Here is a 22356-nt window from a genome sequence, read left to right as displayed (position 1 = left end):
TGTTTTTCCCATGGACAATTGTACGTTGCATTTTCGAGGGTCGGTAAACTTGACAATCTATTTATATGCAGCGACAATTGGACAGCGAAGAATGTTGTATATTCGCAAGTTTTACGCAGTTAATTTTTATTGTATCTATCTATCTATCTATCCATATAAAAACGAGTTGTGTGGATGCATGTTTGTTTGTTTGTAAAAAGAGCGTTTGCATATGACGTCATTATTAGTACCTACGGCTTTGTATATGCACAGACAATGGGAAAGCCAAGAATGTTGTATATTCGCAATTTTTACGTAGTTTGAAACACATATATAAATCTATCTATATTCACAGGTGGGACACAGGGACACAACTACAATGGCGCGTAACTAATATGGCGCGTAACGACTTACGCGCGCGGGGGGGCTTGGGGGGCGCGAAGCGCCACCCCAACAGCTAGTCTATATATATAAAAATATGTTGTCTGTCTGTGTGTCTGTCTGTGGATCAGGTGACGTCATGTTTCTGTGTTGACTGACGTCATGAAATTAGTTGTCGTCATTTTTGCTTTGACGGTGACGTCATTCAAGATATTTAAGACATATGTTCACGTAGAAATCTATTAATGTTTAAGTTTACAATGACTGATGAACTTACCATGGCAAAAGCCGATGAAGATGCTCAAAGAGTCTATGCCAAAAAACTTGCTGCTGATAGAGAAAGTCAGAAAAGAAAGCGTGCCGAGGAATCAAAAGAACAGCAAGGAAACAGGCTTGAGGCTGATAGAGAAAGAAAGAACAGAAAGCGTGCCGAGGAATCAAAAGAACAGCAAGGAAACAGGCTTGAGGCTGATAGAGAAAGAAAGAACAGAAAGCGTGCCGAGGAATCAAGAGAACAGCAAGGAAACAGGCTTGAGGCTGATAGAGAAATAAGAACAGAAAGCGTGCCGAGGAACTACCAGAGCAACGCGGAAGCAGACTTGCTGCTAAAAGAGAAAGTGAAAAAAGAAGGCGTGCCGAGGAATTACAAGAACAGGAAGAAATCAGGCTTGCTGCTGATAGAGAAAGTAAGAAAAGAAAGCGTGCCGAGGAATCACAAGAACAGCAAGAAATCAGGCTTGCTGCTGATAGAGAAAGTAAGAAAAGAAAGCGTGCCGAGGAATCAGAGCAACCTGAAAGTTATCGCCGGGCATTCAGGTACAACCCAGTCGATGATTATAGCTTGAGTAGATGTGTTCAAATCGGGACAATGTCTAAAATTTGTCCGTATTGCAAGGCCTTGAAATTCAATGGTGAAACAATGGGAATGTGTTGCGCCTCAGGAAAAGTTAAACTTCCTCTATTGGCTGCACCACCAGAGCCATTGAAGACGAATGAATGCTTGCCTGAAAAATTCTAATTTATGGGCACACGTAAAAATATTAAAATTAAATACAAATATGCGTGTCCGATTGCAAAACGATGACTCTGGTCAAACATTTTCAGATCAATTGCTGACAATTGGAAACGGAAAGCTCCCAGTAGACTCAATTTCAGGACGTATACAACTACCTGCTGATTTCTGTAATTTAGTGACGTCCAAAAATGAATTGATTGAAAAAGTATTTCCGAATATTCTAAAAAATTATAAAAATAATAAATGTGAAAGAGCGATTCTCGCACCCAAAAATATAGACGTCCACGAAATCAACAATATTGTTTTGACCAAGATTCGAGACCAGGCAGTCCTTTACAAGTCAGTCGACACAGTTTTGGAACCAAATGAAGCGGTTAATTATCCATCTGAATTTTTAAATTCCATAGATCTTTCAGGGTTTCCACCACACGTGCTACAACTAAAAATAGGCGTACCAATAATACTTTTAAGAAATATAAACCCACCAAAGCTTTGCAATGGCACTCGACTTGCCGTAAAAAAAACAATGGAAAACCTAATAGAGGCCACAATCTTGACAGGGCCTTTTGAGGGTGAGGCTGTTCTTATTCCTCGCATTCCCATGATTCCAACGGATCTGCCTTTTCAATTTAAAAGATTGCAATTCCCAATTCGATTAGCATTTGCAATCACCATTAACAAAGCTCAAGGTCAATCATTAGAAAAATGTGGTATAGATCTTAATACTGATTGTTTTTCCCATGGACAATTGTACGTTGCATGTTCGAGGGTCGGTAAACCTGACAATCTATTTATATGCAGCGACAATTGGACAGCGAAGAATGTTGTATATTCGCAAGTTTTACGCAGTTAATTTGTATTGTATCTATCTATCTATCTATCTATATAAAAACGAGTTGTGTGTATGCATGTTTGTTTGTTTGTAAAAAGAGCGTTTGCATATGATGTCATTATTAGTACATACGGCTTTGTATATGCAGAGACAATGGGAAAGCCAAGAATGTTGTATATTCGCAATTTTTACGTAGTTTAACTCCTGCAGACGAAATGAATGCTTGCCTAAAAAATTCTAATTTATGGGCACACGTAAAAATTTTAAAATTAACTACAAATATGCGTGTCCGATTGCAAAACGATGACTCTGGTCAAACAGTAGACTCAATTTCAGGACGTATACAACTACCTGCTGATTTCTGTAATTTAGTGACGTCCAAAAATGAATTGATTGAAAAAGTATTTCCGAATATTCTAAAAAATTATAAAAATATTAAATGGCTAAGTGAAAGAGCGATTCTCGCACCCAAAAATATAGACGTCCACGAAATCAACAATATTGTTTTGACCAAGATTCGAGACCAGGCAGTCCTTTACAAGTCAGTCGACACAGTTTTGGAACCAAGTGAAGCGGTTAATTATCCATCTGAATTTTTAAATTCCATAGATCCTTGAGGGTTTCCACCACACGTGCTACAACTAAAAATAGGCGTACCAATAATACTTTTAAGAAATATCAACCCACCAAAGCTTTGCAATGGCACGCGACTTGCCGTAAAAAAAACAATGGAAAACCTAATAGAGGCCACAATCTTGACAGGGCCTTATGAGGGTGAGGCTGTTCTTATTCCTCGCATTCCCATGATTCCAACGGATCTGCTTTTTCAATTTAAAAGATTGCAATTCCCAATTCGATTAGTATTTGCAATCACCATTAACAAAGCTCAAGGTCAATCATTAGAAAAATGTGGTATAGATCTTAATACTGATTGTTTTTCCCATGGACAATTGTACGTTGCATGTTTGAGGGTCGGTAAACTTGACAATGTATTTATATGCAGCGACAATTGGACAGCGAAGAATGTTGTATATTCGCAAGTTTTACGCAGTTAATTTGTATTGTATCTATCTATCTATCTATCTATATAAAAACGAGTTGTGTGGATGCATGTTTGTTTGTTTGTAAAAAGAGCGTTTGCATATGACGTCATTATTAGTACATACGGCTTTGTATATGCACAGACAATGGGAAAGCCAAGAATGTTGTTTATTCGCAATTTTTACGTAGTTTGAAACACATATATAAATCTATCTATATTCACAGGTGGGACACAGGGACACAACTACAATGGCGCATAACTAATATGGCGCGTAACGACTTACGCGCGCGGGGGGGCTTGGGGGGGCGCGAAGCGCCCCACCAACTAGGTGTTGGGGTGGCGCGAAGTGCCACCCCAACAGCTAGTATAAAAATAATAAATTGCTAAGTGAAAGAGCGATTCTCGCACCCAAAAATATAGACGTCCACGAAATCAACAATATTGTTTTGACCAAGATTCGAGACCAGGCAGTCCTTTACAAGTCAGTCGACACAGTTTTGGAACCAAATGAAGCGGTTAATTATCCATCTGAATTTTTAAATTCCGTGGATCTTTCAGGGTTTCCACCACACGTGCTACAACTAAAAATAGGCGTACCAATAATACTTTTAAGAAATATCAACCCACCAAAGCTTTGCAATGGCACGCGACTTGCCGTAAAAAAAAACAATGGAAAACGTAATAGAGGCCACAATCTTGACAGGGCCTTTTGAGGGTGAGGCTGTTCTTATTCCTCGCATTCCCATGATCCCAACGGATCTGCCTTTTCAATTTAAAAGATTGCAATTCCCAATTCGAGTAGCATTTGCAATCACCATCAACAAAGCTCAAGGTCAATCATTGGAAAAATGTGGTATTGATCTTAATACTGATTGTTTTTCCCATGGACAATTGTACGTTGCATGTTCAAGGGTCGGTAAACCTGACAATCTATTTATATGCAGCGACAATTGGACAGCGAAGAATGTTGTATATTCGCAAGTTTTACGCAGTTAATTTGTATTGTATCTATCTATCTATCTATCTATATAAAAATTGTGTGTATGCATGTTTGTTTGTTTGTAAAAAGAGCGTTTGCATATGACGTCGTTATTAGTACATAAGGCTTTGTATATGCACAGACAATGGGAAAGCCAAGAATGTTGTATATTCGCAAGTTTTATGTAGTTCAAAACACATATATAAATCTATCTATATTCATGGGTGGTACACAGGGACACAACTACAATGGCGCGTAACTAATATGGCGCGTAACGACTTACGCGCGAGGGCGGGCTTGGGAAGGGGGCGCGAAGCGTTGGGTGGTGCGAAGCTGTTGGGGTGGCGCGAAGCACCACCCCAACAGCTAGTATAGTATATATATATATATATATATATATATATATATATATATATATATATATATATATATATATATATATATATATATATATATATATATATATATATATATATATATATATTCACAGGTGGGACACAGGGACATAACTACAATGGCGCGTAACTAATATGGCGCGTAACGACTTACGCGCGTGGGGGGGGTCTTGGGGGAGGGGGGAGTGCCCCCTCCAACTAGATGTCTGATTATCTAGTCTGATTATCTGATTATAAAAATAAGAGATTTGGTTTATTTTGTGCACTTGCAATTGTCCTTTATTGGAAAGGTATGCTATTTTGGATTCAAGACGAACCATGTTGACGTTTGCCCTTTTGGTTATTCATGATGCATCAAGTCGATCCTGTCGAGGACATCATGCTTTTTTCCTGGCTTATGTGGCCTTGAAACTAAAAAAAATCGGAAATCGAGCAAATATTGTGAGACTCGTAACTATAAGGGATTTTTATGCATTTGGATTTTAAAAAAATCAGAACCATTAAAAAATCAGATTCTTTTCATGTATGTATTGATATAAAAACTCCTTTTTTAGAGTTACGGTTACTGCTATTTGCTACCTCGAATTTTTTTTTATTTAGAGAATTAGCTGATTTTATAGTTTTTGATTTAAAAGCAGTTTTATTTTGAATTTTAAATCGATTGGTGATGAGAACAAAAAAACACAAACCCATAAAATAGGTGATTTTTGGATTATAGTCCGTATCTTGCTGTATTGTGAGGTGTGCCTGAGTTGTAATAAAGATTATAGGGGTTATTATGGTAAACTTTTGGTAAATATTGCTAATTCTCAGGAAATAATATCAATACTATTAGGCTCCTTATTTTATGCAATTTCGGATATCATGGCTGCTTTTTTGGCAATGCTGACATTTGAAAACGGATTAAGAATGCTAATCCGGCTTCTGTTTATTTAAGAATTAACGACGCTTCTTGACTACTAAGGTCCCTACGTCGGCCCTGCAGTGCATTCCTGCAGCGTGATTCGATCTCTGGGTCCCGTATTACCAAGCTAAGGTCAAATCCACTGCACCACCACAGGACAACCGGCTTCTGTTTGTATAGGGTTTTAACTATTTTAAAAGCACTATGGGTGACATGTCGCCCGTATGTACACTAGAGGGTAAAGCATGGAGAGATGCGTTTTTTTGTTTGTTTTTTTGTCTATTCCTCTACTTTAAGTTGTTGTATGTTTGATTAAATGTTAAATGCAGTACTGTTTGAGAAGTGACTATGTACCCTACTACCATGTTGGCTTCTGATCAGATACACAGAAGGAAGGGGGTAGCACCACGAAAGCAGGACTTAGGAAAATTGGACAACAAAAGGCGTCGGATACGAGCACGTCCGATAAGTGCCGTTTGACTTATCATTCGTGGTTTATTCCCTTAGACTAAATAAAACACTTTTGGTATTTTCTTCTGAACAAAACAAAAAAATAAAATGGTAAAGTCTATGGGGTCTTAGAAGAAGTGAAACACAAAACAACAATACAGGATTCTTTTATTTACATTAGAAAAAAAAAAAAAAAAAAAAAAAAAAAAAAAAAAAAAAAAAAACCTGTGCCCAAGAATTTTTTACAGCTTAAAGACAAAGCAGTCTTGTTTCTTATGCATTTTGTATTCTCTCTAAAGCGACAGTTTTCAATAATTCTACAAACATAGAAAGTATCGTCGGCCGGTTTGTATACGCAAGTTTTGTGGATGGATGTTGCATATGCTGCCAATCAACAATTTTGTTCATTTGATGTTACAACTTCTCTCTTTACTTCCTTCACTGTAAACTATGACGTCATAATAGAAGGAAAGTATTTGAAGGGTCAAATGATTAATTGACTGGAAGGAGTAACATAGGACGATTAAGTCGTCTTTTTTCCTTGCTCAAATGACTATAAAGTGAGCCTTTGAGCCCACTACGCCCATAACATAAATGTTTGAGAACAAACTCAGTTACCCTTCCGGTTTATTTATGTAAGTTTTTTGGATGGGTGTTGCATATGCTGCGAATTAACAATTTTTTTTCATTTGATGTTTCATCTTCTCTCTTTACTTCCTTCACCGTAAACTATGACGTCATAATAGAAAAAAAAAGTATTTGAAGGGGCAAACGATTAATTGACTGGAAGAAGTAACATAGGACGATGAAGTCGACTTTTTTCCTTGCTCAAATGACTGTAAAGTGAGCCTTTGAGCCCACTACGCCTATAATATAAATGTTTGAGAACAAACTCAGCTACCCTTCCGGTTTATTTATGCAAGTTTTTTGGATGGGTGTTGCATATGCTGCCAAGCAACAATTTTGTTCATTTAATGTTTCAACTTCTCTCTTTATATCCTTCACCGTAAACTATGAAGTCATAATAGAAAAAAGTATTTGAAGGGCCAAACGATTAATTGACTGGAAGGAGTAACATAGGACGATGAAGTCGACTATTTTCCTTGCTCAAATGACTGTAAAATGAGCTTTTGAGCCCACTACGCCCATAATATAAATGTTTGAGAACAAACTCAGCTACCCTTCCAGTTTATGTACGCTAGTTTTGTGGATGGGTGTTGCATATGCTGCTAAGCAACAATTTTGTTCATTTAATGGTTCAACTTCTCTCTTTACTTGCTTCACCGTAACTTTGTATTTTTAAGTAATTTCAATGATGAATTATACTATTATTTTCTTTCAGGTCTATCGTTCAAACGGCAATTGACGATATGAATCAATCTATTGAATCAGACGTGATGGTCAGAGCTGTGCACGATGTAAAAGGGATTGATATGGGATCGGGTCTAGTCCGATACAAAGCTGAAGTTGACTTTGATGGCCGAGAACTGACTCGATCTTATCTCGAAAAACAAGATTTGGAGCTTTTACTTGAGGTTTATTTTTTCATGTTTACCTATCCTTAAAGGGTGTTAAGTTGCAACAATACTGTATCGTAAATTATTTTTAAAGTAATTTAAATCATTTTCTATTTTTTTCCAAGATTTATTCAAATTTCTTATTTGTTGACTCTTACAGGTTAGTTATTTTTGTATAGAAAAAAGGTGTGGAATTCACAATCTCAATCTGAGCCCCCCTCCCTCTCCCTCCTGAACTAACCTAAGTTGTTCAAGGGAACAATCAAATCTGTCAGATGAATTGCAATTTAGTGTTTTATTTCTTTTAACCCTGGATGCCTGAAAACAGGTCAACCCAAAATGGAAAAGCTGTTTAGCCTTTCTCAATTCTAAAAAAATAGTGTCGCATAAAAAGGAAAAAGGTCCTAGGTACTTGCCCGAGGCACAGAGATCTCAGGTGCTCAAAATAATTAACCAAATAATCAATAATAATTTAATGAATCAAAGAATAGTCTAAAAACAATCAAAAAATAAACTATTAATTAATTAATAAATTGAAAACAGTTTTGTTAATAAATGAAAATTTTGGAAAAATTTGGCCTGGAAATTTATTGGGACATAAGGGGGGGGGCTAATCAAAATTTTGCCCCGGGTGCAAGAGGGACCGGAATTGTCATTGTATTATTAGATTTGGGAAAGATGGAAAGTAGGAGAAAATAGTAATGAGTAAGGAGTAGTAGAAGTAAGAAAGTAGTAAGGAGTATGATTAGGAGAAAGTATAATTGCGATTTCCTAATTAAGCACTAAATTAATTGTGGAAAATGTTTCAAGTAAAATTATTTTCAATATCCTAGTGATTTCATTTCTTCATGAGAGTAAAAACGACGACGATGTTAAGTATTAAAATACTGAGCGCGTTTAAAGCTCTCCTTTTTTGTTTTATCCTGGATAAGTTGTTGTATTTTTCATTGGGACTTGGATATTTTTTGCTTGAGTGGTTTGATAATTGGTTGAGTGGTTTGATAAGTAGCTTGGATAGTGGTTTGATAATCTGACGAATCGATTTTGTTCTGGACTGTTAGAGAAAAATAAAATATCTGATAAACTTATAATTTATAGTTTATTTTTCTGTTCAGTATTGAAAAAAAAATATTTGAAAATCCTCAGTAGCATCGTCCCCCCAATCGGTAATTGAGACTTTTAATAAAAATTCTAAAGATTTAAAATAGAGAAAAAAATTTTGGAAGAAAGAATAAATACTAAAATTTGGCAAAACATAAAACAGTTTTCTATTCCATACTTATTCACAGTCTTCTCCCTGCCCTCGTCGGAACTAAACACTTAATAACAAGTATTTACTTCATTAAATACAGAAAACTTGCCATCGTTTCATTATCATAGTATCTTTCAGTCTATCTTTTTCAGCTCTCTCCTCACCTCTTCTGTCTGTAGGCTATATAGCCCTAGCAGTTCAGAAATTCTGTTGGTTTCAGGTATTTTGTTTCTCAGAAATAATTAAAAATAATGTCCAATAATAACAAAACGGTATGATTCACTAGGTTAAAGATAAACAAATCACTTAATATGTGCTTTTAAAGTTAATTCCCAATAGAAAAATCGATATGTTTGCAATTGTTCGCAGAAGAAGGAGCACGTTTTGCACATTTAGATTCTGGGAAACCATACTCGATATATTGCTGGATATTATATTGGATTTTCGCTTACAGAATCTTCCGAACACGCCCATTTTCTTTCGAGCCAATAGTAAAGTTTTTTTGCAAACTTCACTGTTCTTCCATTGGGACACGCCCCTTTTCTAGTAGCTTAGTTCCACCTAGATTTCATGAGCGCTTTAATCTCTTTTGAACATAAAACAAGTATTCAATCAAAGTCGGGCAAATGAATGCATTTGAAAGAAATAATGGTCTTTCGAAAAGTATTGCCAACATATCCTGGCTCAGACCACAATGGAATCAACTGAAAGAAGTGGGAAACTGACAATTTTCTTATCTCAGTTGGGTTCTGACTTCTTTTAAGATACATCTAATGATAAGTTCAGACACGCCCGAAAACGGTCTCCAGGCTTATAAAAGCGGCGGCTTAGCCTGAAAAAAACGTTACTGAAAGCGGCGGCTTAGCCTGAAAAAACGTTACTGAAAGCGGCGGCTTAGCCTGAAAAAAATGTTACTGAAAGCGGCGGCTTAGCCTGAAAAAAACGTTACTGAAAGCGGCGGCTTAGCCTGAAAAAACGTTACTGAAAGTGGCGGCTTAGCCTGAAAAAAACGCTACTGTGGGCCATTTCTTTCAAATAGGAAAAAAAACTAATTCCAGTAAACGTTTTCCATCCACAATAACCGTTTCTTTCTGGATAGAAAAAAGGTGAATACTGTTATAAACCGTTAATGAAGATTAGAACTCATAACTGCTGTGCAAAATACATCTACTGGCAAATCTCATTCTCATTTCAACTTCAATGGCAACACTAGTGTATCTAACGAGGGGAGAAGGGGGGAGGGGGGCAATGGATACATTTATCCCCGAGCAAAAATCCGTTGGAGCACTAATTACGTAATTGGTCTATACATCATGTTTGCAGTTGTAGCTTCAATTTTAGACGAACATCGCCCCACGCTTAACCCAAAAATTGAGAAAATTATTTTGAGAAAAATATTCATAAGAGATAGGTCCACCTACGTTGGTCGGAAGGTGGGGCAAAAGGTGACATAATCCCGAGAGCCAAAAAATCTGCCTACATATCTGATGAGTCATTGCAAAGCTCCTGATTTCAGTTTGTGGGAGAAGAGGCAAAATGTGACATTGCCAAGGGTACTAAAAAATCTGCCTACGTATCTGTAAAGCTTCTGATTGGAATGAAAGTGACAGGCTTCAATGGTAAATTCCATTCTGATTCCAAACATCTTATGTGACAAAAGGAAGGGGATCTGAATTTGTTCTCAAACATTTATATTATGGACGGAGTAGGCTCAAAAGCTTGCTTTACAGTCATTTGAGCAGGGAAAAAAGTCGACTTCATTGTCCTATGTTACTCCTTCCAGTCAATTAATCATTTGGTCCTTCCAATAATTTCCTTCTATTATGATATTATGACGTCATAGTTTCAAGTTTTGTTTTTTACTTCTTCTTTTTTTTTGTGGCTCACTTTTGTCCTTTCTATGCCCCTTAAAAAACGTCTGAAAAATATTCAGTTCGTTTTCAATTTGTTTAGAAATGTATTCAAAAACAAAAAAAAAAGGCAATAGGGGTACATAATGTGGCGGATCAGGTGATATTATTCTTGAGACGACATGGCATGATTCTGTAGTTAGTTTTAATAACGGTAAATGTTTCATAATGTTAAATGTTGCACTTGTAACAACAACACTTGCAATAACGTTAAATGTTGTAAACGTGACAGCAAAAAGAAATACTAGCGAAAGAAGAAAAACAAAGCAATAAAATCATCAATCTGCAATAAGTCTTTTCATAAGAGAATGATAAATTTAATGTTGATGAGCAATCAAAGAATTTGCATGATTTTTAATTCCAGATAAACCATGCATTGAAGTCCTTGATAGGGTTTAATAAGAATTATTGATTGACGCGCATATAGATGCTTGAATTTCTTTTTTTTTCATCGTCCTACGGTGAAATAATGGGAAAGTAGAGTTAACATGGATATAAGGAGTAGTAAGAGGAGGGGAAAGGGAAAATTTCTTGTAATCAGTAGTGAGGCCTTTTTTAATTTAGGCAGACACGTACCTGCTACTCATTTCTTCCTTTAAAGGTTTAAGGTGAACGGCGATTCCCTGAAGACGCAGGTGTTATTAATTTTCTAAGAGATGCAGGTGTCTATTACGTCATAGGGAATGCTTTTCTATTGTTATTATGCTTAAAAACATAAGGGTGTAGGGGAAATATTCAGGGGCTTTTTTACCCTAGGATTTCTTTGGTTTTATCCAACAGAGATTCTTTAATAAACCTGTAGAGGCTTCCTTATTCCAGGATTTCCGTGATTGTTAACCTGATAGAATTTAGGTGATACGTAATATGGTGTGTATATTACGTAATAGGACTTATTAGAGGGCCAGGTAAAAAGCTGTTACGTTATAGGGTTTGTTTACTTTTGGTTGTTACGTAAAAGGAAATGTTAGAGTCCATTTTATTAAGACATTTTTCTTCAAGACGTTTCATGGCACCCCAAGACGTTTTCTTCGACATTTTTCTTCAAGACGCTTTTCTTATTGATTTCTTTAGTTCTTACCTAATATTTTCTCTGATTCTTAACAAACCTACGAAGGTAAGGTGGGGAAACAGGGCCTGCTAATGGGGGACTTCCAAGACGCTGGACCCTAAAGGGACCCCTAGCATGCATTTTCAACGAGGCTTCCTAACCTAGCCACCGGAGGGCCTCAGCATCCATTTTCACGGGGGGGATACCATCTAATTCTACTGGGACCCTAGCATCCAATTTCATCGTGGACCGCGTAATGTAACCACCAGGGACCCTAGAAACTGTTTCAATCGTGAGCTCTAGGGGTCCTAGTAGTCAATTCCATCGGGAGGACCCTAAAAACCATTTTCAATGGAGCCCCCTAGCAACCAATTCCATCAGGAGTCCTAGCAGTCTATTCCGACGGGGCCCTAGCATCCAATTTCATTGGTAGCCCCTAACCATTGGGGCCCTGGCACCCAATTCAACCAGGTCCCTAGCGAGTAATTCCACCGGAGGGCCCTAGCAACAAATTTCATCGACAAGACGCTTTTAAAAGTTTTTCAAGATTTCTTTTGATATCATACAGTAGGGGAATGTTCACTTATGTTAAGGATGATGCTATCACGCATGAATTTCTAGACTTCAAAGCCCTTTGGGGGCTGCCGCTTTTAACAGAGGACAGCGCGCACGTGGAATGCTACGTAATGACACTGCAAACTTGGGATGTTACATAATACATAAAAAGTTTTATTTTCTTTTCAAGACTCTTTTCTTCATGATTTCTTTACTTTTTACATAATAAGAAATGTTTACCTGAGTTAAGACATTCACACGCAACTTTTTTCTTCAGACCCCAATGGGAAATCCCCGCTTGTAACTTTGCACAGCACACACGTGGGTGCTATGTAATGATGATGTACACGCGGGATCTTGCATAATACTTTTAAGAGATTTAATTTTTTTCAAGACGGTTTTCTCCGGAAACCTATATATTTTAATGATTTTTTTCGCCATTAGGATTCAAAAGGGTATCTTCATCCAATGGAATGGAGCGTTAACCAGGTGGACTATGAAAACCTCTCTAATATTATGATTTATGAAACAGGTTCTGGAAATAACCAATTCCACGCGTGGAGAATTCCCATGTCCCGCTTAATAGAATGATCAAATTGATCGCATGTTTCCAACCCTTTCCATATAATAGCGCAAAAGCATCCCTATGCTATTGATTATTGTTCCATTAGATGCACCTGCCTATTAAAATGTTATTAATTTTCTTTTGTGATCTAGACAGGTTGAGCTACATAGCGGATGTTACATAGCATTTGTTTTAGATATTTCATTACTTAAATGTTTACGTATGGAAGACTCGTCCTAGAACAATTAATCTAAAAAGACACAGACTTTAAATTATAAACAAAAGTTTTATTAACAAAAAAACGTACACAATCATGAAATCACAGAAAGAGCAGTCAAAACTCAACAAACAAAAAACAAAACACGAAAAAAACCTCGTATAATATAAAATATAAGCAACATGAAATCACATAAAAAGCAGTTCAAATGCAATAAATGGAAAAGCAAAACGTGAATAAACCTTATAAAGGATAAAATATAAACAAAAAGAACCTTGAATAAAAGAAAGACGGGGGTCCAGGCAACAATTGCAAAGGGGGTGTCATTAGAGATATACTAAAGCCATATTAAGAGGCATTTCTGAGAGGTTTTAATGGAAATGCTACATTTCTTTGAGTCGTGACTATGCATATTCACGCCATCGTGACAGTACGTGGCTGACTAACCCTTTAGCCAGCAATTCCAGCGGGACCCCCTAACATCTAATCCCACCGGAAGGCCTAGAAACCAATTGTATTGGGACTGTAGTGAGCGATTTCAGTGGGGCCTCTAACATCCAATTTAAGAGGGAGGCCTCCTAGCTACCAATTCCAGGGGGAAGGTTTGCTCTTAGAAAAAAATTTTGACGAAATTAAGAGTTGTTTCTGATAAGTTTTAATGGAAATGCGACGTTTCTTTGAACCATGGCTATGCATATTCTCGCCACCGTAACAATATGGGGTTAGCGTACCCTAACATGAAATTCCACCATGGACCCTAGAAACCAATTTCAATGGGACCCTAGCGAGCAATTCTAGCGGGGCCCCTAGCATCCAATTCTAATGGGGGCACCTGGTAACCAATTACAGAAGGGTGATTTGTACAGAAGAGATAAATTTAAACCAAATTAATAGTTATTCCTGAGAGCTTTGAATGGAAATGCTACGTTTTTTAGCCTTGACTAGGCAAACTCACGCCACCGCGACAATATGTGGTTAGCCCACCATAGCAAGCGACTCCAGAGGATGAAGGGATTTGTTATTAGAGATAAATTTAAACCAAATTAAGAGTTAATTCTGAGAGATCTTAATGAAAATGCGTCATTTCTTTGACTGGATCTCAGATTTCAGTCCCCCCTACAGCTGAAAAATTCTTTTAACACCTCCCAACTTAACTTTAAGCTGTAATCCGAGCAATTTACGTCACCATGTCAAACCATGGATGGAATACAGCACCCACTGCCATCCTTCGACGTGATGACTTCCACGGCAATTCACGTCACCATGGCAATGTGTCTGCCTCCCTTGACAAACCTATGATACGCATTATCATTCCTAAGATATTTTTCAGATATTTTCTTAATAAAATTATGGTTTGTTCCGTCGATTCGTGTTTTGCAAGCTACCCCTCAATTTGATTACCTCCATGACGATTCAGGCCACCATGCCAATACGTGGCTGGCTCGTGACATCCCTTTCACAAATATTATCATTGCTAAGGCAATCTTCCAAATAGTTTCTAGTTAACAATCATCCATTAAATCCAATATTTCATTTTTTGTGTATATCACGTCATTTCACGCCATGCTGCCACTCTTTAACTGACCCTCCGGCACCTTATCATAAATTCTAGGACATTTTTTAAAAATGTATTTTTTAATATAGTGATTCTTCCCCCCTTCTAACACTCGGTTCCAATCGTTCCAACTCCGATTCTACTGGTTTCCGCTTCGGTTCAACCGATTCCCAATCTGGCCGTGGTTGCGTCAGTTCTGTTTTCTCCCACTTCTGTCCCCAATTCTATAATTACGATAACGCCAATTCCGCTCCAAGTTCCGTCAATTCCAAGATTTAGTTTTACAGCTGCCTCCGTGATAATCTATCGAGGATCATTGACAATAGCTAGTTTATTATACGTTTTCGATCAGTATCATTTTTATATGGGAAGGATATAACACTCAAATGGAATTTGTTGCATGCTAATGTTTCTCTTCGTGAAACTTGTATTTTGATTTTCCTCATCGTAAAACTGGTTTTGTTCATGGAACTTGTTGCGTGCTGATCTTAGTTCATGAAACCTGTTGCATGCTGAGTTTTCCCTTCATGAAAATTGTACATTGTTTTTTCCTGATGACACTAATTTTGTTCATATAACTTGTTGCGTGGTAATTTTTCTTCGTGGATCTTGTTGGGCGCGAAATTTTTTTTTAAATAAAAAAGAGATAGAAGTCAATGAAAAGACAACAGACAAAACTGTGGCCAGTAGAGTGAAAAGATGAAAGACTGAAACAACGTGGACATTTCACCTGTGTGCAAACTACGCGTCTTTAGCAGAAGAGGAACAAAGATAAAAAGAAAAAAAAACACTAAACTGAAAACAATTAAAACTACCACCGCCAGTATCTGTAAAATACAATTGTCACAGCTGATCCACTTAGAGCAATTAAACTATTATATTTACTTAAATGAGAACATCAAAGCAACTGAGGAAAAAATATGAAAATGTAAATTAAGTTATTTATTCTGTTACAAAAAATTAACTTAATTTCAATTTTTTATATTTTTTCCTCGGTTGCATAGAAATAAATCTAATAGCTTCTTTTTCTTACGTGGATACATTGTGAATATATATTTTGTTAATAGTGATGGTGGTTTTATTTGTTTTTATCTTTGTTTCTCTTGTGCTGAGGATGCCTAATTTACATACAGGTGAAATATCCGCGATATTTTAGACTTTCATCTTTTCTCTCAACTGGTCGCAGTCTCGTTTGGTGTCTTTTTATTGAGTTTTACCTCTCTGTGGTTTTTTTAATGGCTGGCCAGTTTGGCTTAAGAACTTTCTTTCGTGCTGATTTTGTTCGTGAAACTTGTTTTACGTGGATTTTTCTCTTTGTGAAACTTGTACATTGATTTTCTCCTCATGAAACTGATTTCAATCATGGAGTTTTTGCATGCTGATTTTTATTCGTGGACCATTTTGCTTGATGATTTTTATTCGTGAAACTTATTGCATGTTGGTTATTCTCTTCGTGAAACTTGTATACTGATTTTTCTTCGTGAAACTGATTTTGTTCATGAAACTTGTTGCTTGCTGATTTCTGTTCGTGGAACTTGTTGCGTTTTGATTTTTTCGTGAAACTTGTTGCACGTTAAGGTTTCCATTCTTGAAACTTGTACATTGATTTTTCTCCTCGTGAAACTGATTTTGTTCATGGAACTTGTTGCGTGCTGATTTTTGTTCGTGGAGGATTTTGCGTACTGATTTTATTCGTGAAGCCTATTGCATGTTGATTTTTTCTCTTCGAAAAACTTCTAAATTGATTTTTCTTCTCGTGAAACTGGTTTTGTTTGTGGAACTTGTCGCGTGCTGATTTTTGTTCGTGAAACTTCTCGCGTCCAAATATTGTTCCTGAAACTTGTTGCATGTTCATTTTTCTCTTTGTGCAACTTTAACTTAGATTTTTCTCCTCGTGAAACTGATTATTATATTCCTGGAGCTTGGTGTGTGCTGCCCTTTATTCGTGAAACTTGTACAGTGATTTTTTCCTTGTGAAACTGATTCTGTTCATGGTACTGGTAGTGTGCAGGTTTTTGTTTATGCAACTTGTTGCATGTTGATTTTTCTCTTTGTGAAACTTATACTTTGATTTTTTCCTGGTGAAACTCATTTTCTCCATGGAACTTCTTGAGTGCTGATTTCGGTTCGTGGAACTTGTTGCATCCTATTTTTAATTTTTGAAACTTGTTGCATGTTGATTTTTCTCTTTGTGAAACTTGTGCATTGATTTTTCTCCTTGTGAAACTAATTTTGTTCATGGAATTCGGTGCGTACTGATTTTTGTTCGTGGAACTTGTTGCACGTTGACTTCTCCTGGCGAAACTTTGACATTGATTTTTCTCCTTGTGAAATTGATTTGGTTAATAGAACGTATTGTGTGATGATTTTTCTCGTGGAACTTATAATCTGCTGGTTTTGTTCGTGAAACTAGTTGCATGTTGATTTTTCTCTTGTGAAAATTGTACATTTATTTTTTTTTTTTCATGTGAAACTGATTTTATCCATGGAACCTGTTGCGTGCTGATTTTGTTAGAGAAGCTTGTTGTATGTTGGTTTTTCTCTTGGTAAAACTTGTACATTGATACTTTTCCTCGTGAAACTGAATGTGTCCATGGAACTTAATGTATGCGGATTTTTGTCCGTGGAACTTGTTGCGTACCGAGTTTCTTCATGAAATTTGTTATGTGTTGATTTTGAAACTTGTACATTGATTTTTCTCCTCGGGAAGCTGATATTGTTCATGGAACCCGTTGAATGGTCATTTTTATTCGTGAATCTTAATCTATCATGATGATAGATTAAGAATTGGCGAAATCGTAATCGAGGAATTGGGGACCGAAGTGGGGGAAATGGAACTGTTGAACCAGAGCCAGATTTGGATTTTGGTTGAGCCGAGGTGGAAACCAGCAGAATTGGAGGTGGAAACATTGTAACCGAAGGTAAGAAGAGGGGAAAGTGGAATTGCATATCACTTGATTTTAAAAAAATATTTTTTAAAATGTCTTAGGAATGAAGGTGGGGTGCCAGAGAGTCAGTCATAGTCTGGCACGATGGTGTGAAATGACATGGTAAATGACGATGGGTTGGCTTGCAAAAAGCATAAACAATTGGATTTAATGTATTTTTTAACAAGAAAATATTAGGAAAATGTCTTAGGAATGATAATATGTTTCATTGGGATACCACGAGTTAGCCACGTATTGGCTTGCTGCCATGAATTGCCAGGGAGTTCATCACATTGAGGGGTGACTTGCAAAAACACGAATCAATGGATCAAAGCATAATTTTATTAAGAAAATATCTGGAAGATTCTTAGAAATGATACTGCGTATCACAGGGTTATCACGGGAGGTAGCCACTTATTGTTACGGTGGCAATCCATAGCGTGACACGGTGGCGTGGATTGCTTGGACTAACATGTTCTACAGCTTAAAGTTAAGGTGGGAGGCGTTAAAAGAATTTTTCAGTGGTGGTGGCACTGAAATCTAAGATCCAGTCAAAGAAACGAGGCATTTTCATTAATACTTCTCAGAGATAACTCTCAATTTGGTTTAAATTTATCTCTAATAATAACCCCCTCCTCTGGAATCTGCTACTAGAGGGCCTCTGTTAGAATTGGATTTTAAGGGGGTTCTGCTGGAATTGCTCAATAGGGGTGGTTCAGCGACATATTGGCACAGCGAAATGAAATATGCATAGTCTTGGCTCATAGAAACGTGGCATTTTTATTAAAGCCCCTCAGAAATACCTCTTAACATGGTCTAGATTTACCTCTAATAACAAGCTCCCCTCCCCCTCTGGAATTGGTTGCTAGGACCCACGTCTTTCTATATATCATGGTTCTTTTTGCTTATATTATATCCTACATCAAGTTTTTTCACGTTTTGTTTTTCCGTTTGTTGAGTTTCAACCGCTCTATCTTTGATATCATGATTTTATAACGTTTTCCTATTATTAATTTTTTTTTAAATAAAAAGTCTGTGGCTTTTTATATTACTTTTTTCAGGACGAATCACGTAAAGAAATTTCTAAAACCAATGCTATGTAACATCTGCTATGTAACTCAACCTGTCTAGATCACATTAAAAGATTAATAACATTTTAATAGGCAGATACATCTAATGGAGCAAAAATCAATAGTATTGGGATGCTTTTGTGCTCTTATGTGGAAAGGGTTGGAAACATGCAGTCAATTTAATCATTTTATTAAACGGGACATGAAATTTCTCCAGTTGCGGAATTGGTTTTTTCGTAGAATCAATTTCCTGAATCATTTTGGAAAGGTTTTCGTAGTCCAACTGGTTAACGCTCCATTCAATTGGACGGAAATGCCTATTTGAATCTGAACGAAAACAAACATCATTAGAATATAAAGGTTCCCTGAGGAAACTGTCTTGAAAGAAAATGAAATTTATTAAAAGTATTACGTAACATCACACGTGTACATCGTAACACCTGCGTGTGTGTTTTGCTCAGTTACAAGCGGGGATTCCCCACAAAACCCTGAAGAAACAAGTTACGTGTGAATGTGTCATCCTCAACACAGGTAAACATTCCCTACGACGTAAGAAAAACGCTTGAAAGAAAATTAAAACTCTTAAAGTATTTACGCTCATAAAGTCTTGAAGACTCCTTTTAAATCGGTTGCTAGGGTTCTCCCGATGGAATTTACTCTTAGGGCCCCTAGAGACTCCCGGTTGAAATGGTTACTAGGTTTGCCCGTAGTTGGTTTAAGTCCCCGATGGAATTAGATGCTACGGTCCCGATGGAATTGGATGGTAGCCCCCTCCCACTAAAATTGGATGCTTGCCCCCCCCCACCCAGTGGTTAGGTTAGGTTGAGGGGTGCCGGTGAAATTGGAAGCTAGAGGCCCTGTTGGAATTCCTTGTTAGGGCCCAGCTTCTTGAAGGTCCCCCACTAGCGGTTCCTAAAGTTCTTTTCCATCTTCCCTTCGTAGGTTTTTATAAGAATCAGAGAAACTATTTGGTAAGAACTAAAGAAATCATGAAGAAAAATTTCTTAGAAAATGTCTTGGGATGTCTTGAAAAGTCTTGAAGAAAAAATATCTTAAAAAAAACGTCTTGGGATGTGTTGAAACATCTTGAAGAAAAATGTCCTGAAATGTATTTAAAAGTATTTTTAAAAAAAAATGTCTTGAAACGCTTAGAAAAATGTCTAGAAGAAAAATGTATAAATAAAACCCCTTGAGCCTAAGCTAGTGGACTCTAACATTCTCTATTAAGTAACAACCGAAAGTAAACAAACCCATTACGTAAGAGCTTTTTCCTGGCCCTCTAACAAGTCCTATTACGTAACATACAAACCCTATTACGTAACACCTAAACTTTATTAGGTAACAGTCACGGTAATTTTGGACTAAGGAAGGCCCTGAAGGTTTTTTAAGACGCTCTATTTGGTAAAACTGAAGAAATTCTAGGGTAAAGAAGCCCCTGAATGTTCCCCTACACCCTTAGGTTTTTAAGCATAACAAGTGATAGAAAAAACATTCCCTGTAACGTAACAGACACCTACGTATCTTAGAAAACAAATAACACCTGCCTCTTGAGGGAATCGCCGTTAAACTTAAATCATTTAAAAAGAAAGGAGTAGAGGGCGTTTGTCTGCCTAAATCCAAAATGGCCTCACTACTGTAATCCCGCTGGAATCTTGTGATACCAAAACTCCCGTAGAGATCCTACAACATAATCCTAATGATAATTTTGAATGTTCTGAAAGAAATATCTATTCACTGCTCTAATGAAATTTCAGATATAGTTGTTTATTATATAACATTTAATCAACAAAATAGTCCAAAATCTCACAGGTGAATCTTCAAAATTGTTTTGTTCATTCTATTTATATTTAATTTAGTTTCAAAGTTTCTTTTAATATTTGTGATGTGACATGTTTAATCTGCAAACAAGTCCATATTTTCATGGCAGAAACTTTAAATTTTTTGACGTTGATTTAATTACAAATTTGTTGCTTTTTTTCAGGAAGTTCACAGACTGAAAACGATTGATGAATTTGAATTTTTCATGTTGAAACACGGTGAGAATATTGTTGATACTTTGGGTGCTGAAATTGATCGAATAGAAAAGGAATTGAAGGTGGGTTAACTGTTTTTGTCTATTTTTTAGGATTTTTAGCCGAAGAACGTAGTAAGTGACATCCTCCCCCCTCCCTTCTTGCACTAACACGCAGCCTAAGGACGACCCTGACTGCGCCGAGGGAGTAGTAACCCTATACATGCAAAGTACATATAAAACAGCACTTTTGCAGGATTTAAGTCAGGGGGTGGATGAATTGTTACTAGAATAAAATATAGAAACTTTTTAAGAAAAAAAAAAAAAGTATGGTAAATTATGGTTTTCCACGCTCCTCCTTTGTGTTGGTGGGTCTGTTCTTGAAAGTGATGCATGTTATAGTTATATTACATTAGTATGATAATGACGAAATAGAAAAGGAATTAGAAGGTTAATTAAGCCTCCTTTTCTTAGCAATAAAAGGATTTATAAGTTTTTTATTTTAAATAAAGTTAATGATACTTATATGGTCAGCTGAAAATGTGTAGTTTTTATGTGTTTTTAACACACATTTTTTAATGTGTAGTTGTAGTTTTAGGTGCTTTTTCAAGAAGTTTTTTAGTTTTCGAAGCTTTTCATGTTTTTGGGTTTTTCCTGTTTTAACCACGAAATTTGATTCTTCGTCTTTGGGGCTTGTGATAGCAATTGTTAAAATAAACATCTTGTCCTTCCTAAAACAAAGCCGTCTCTGGTTCAGTCTTGGTCTCAGGAATCACCCCAGCTTTCGAATTTTCCTCTGAAAATTTTTTTTTTATATTATTATCAATGAAGTGTTTTCCCAAAAAATTATTTCCTTAAATCTAACAATTCTTTGTACTTCCAGACAAAATGTAAAAGGTTTTCCCTGATATTTTTGCACATCGGGTAAAAGAAAGGACCTTCACCAACCCATATACTTCCTTCTTCCCCCGAGTGGTAATCCGTCTGCCGCCGTAGTTACCAAGTAGTTACCAAGTAGTTACCAGTAGTTACCTCTAAATTTATCCCCTGTACTCCTGTCTTAGAATAAACCTTTTCCCCCACGCCATATATATGTTGTTGTTTTTTTTCGAGTATAGGTTAACTTTGATAGTTGACTTATAACCGTTTTCTACTACTTCGCAGCAAATGCTATAAACAGGCGAATTCTTATGGATATAGAGATTACTAAAAATATCCCGGAAAATCTTAAAAAGATTTAGAGGCTTTAACATGTACCTCTCTCCTCTGTTCCTGTGTACGTGCATTATTTCAAGAAAGCCAGGGATTGAAAGGCGTATGTCATAATAGCAGCGTCAGTTACAACCTATTAAAAAACGAACTCAAGTCCCTAGTAACCTAAAATATAAAAGCATATTAAAAAAACATAAAATGAGGAAGAATTCCCATTTGAAGCTGATTCAGGAACGGTAGCTTTTACTTTGATTAATCTTATTCATGGAAATTTTGAAAACAGCTTGGAACCCCAAGAAAATGGTGTCACATCGAAATGAAAACAATGCCATTGGAAGCAAGTATCTTCTTTTTTATTTTATTGACCGAAACCACCCCATTTCTTCATAAAAAAAACCTTTTCACAAGATTTTACAGTATTTTTTAAAGCAACAGTGGGCCTTAGGCCCTTTTACCTCGGCCATAGTATGTCTTTTGCCTTATGTAAAAAAAGTAGTAACGCTATTGCCTAGAACTGTTAGTGATCGCTCACAGTTTTAG

The 22356-nt window shown here is 36.6% G+C and overlaps 1 protein-coding gene across 3 annotated transcripts in view; it reads left to right on the top strand.

The window, feature by feature from the left end:
- The window catches only part of LOC136040900 (proton-coupled zinc antiporter SLC30A9, mitochondrial-like), a 150528-nt gene that overhangs the window by 91789 nt on the left and 36383 nt on the right, over positions 1 to 22356 (top strand). The window contains exons 9-10 of one of the 3 annotated variants that reach the window (XM_065725317.1): positions 7320 to 7512; positions 20575 to 20725. The exons of the other annotated variants lie outside the window; for them this stretch is intronic. Coding sequence (XP_065581389.1) covers positions 7320 to 7512; positions 20575 to 20697 — 316 coding nt within the window. The 3' untranslated portion in view covers positions 20698 to 20725. Of the gene's footprint in view, positions 1 to 7319; positions 7513 to 20574; positions 20726 to 22356 lie in introns of those variants that run through there. 3 annotated transcript variants of the gene reach the window in all.

This window comes from Artemia franciscana, chromosome 21 (assembly GCF_032884065.1).
Source record: "Artemia franciscana chromosome 21, ASM3288406v1, whole genome shotgun sequence".
In the NCBI taxonomy this organism is placed as follows: domain Eukaryota; kingdom Metazoa; phylum Arthropoda; class Branchiopoda; order Anostraca; family Artemiidae; genus Artemia; species Artemia franciscana.
The sequence above is the reverse complement of the archived record's forward strand: the minus strand, read 5'-3'. Positions and strand labels throughout refer to the sequence as shown.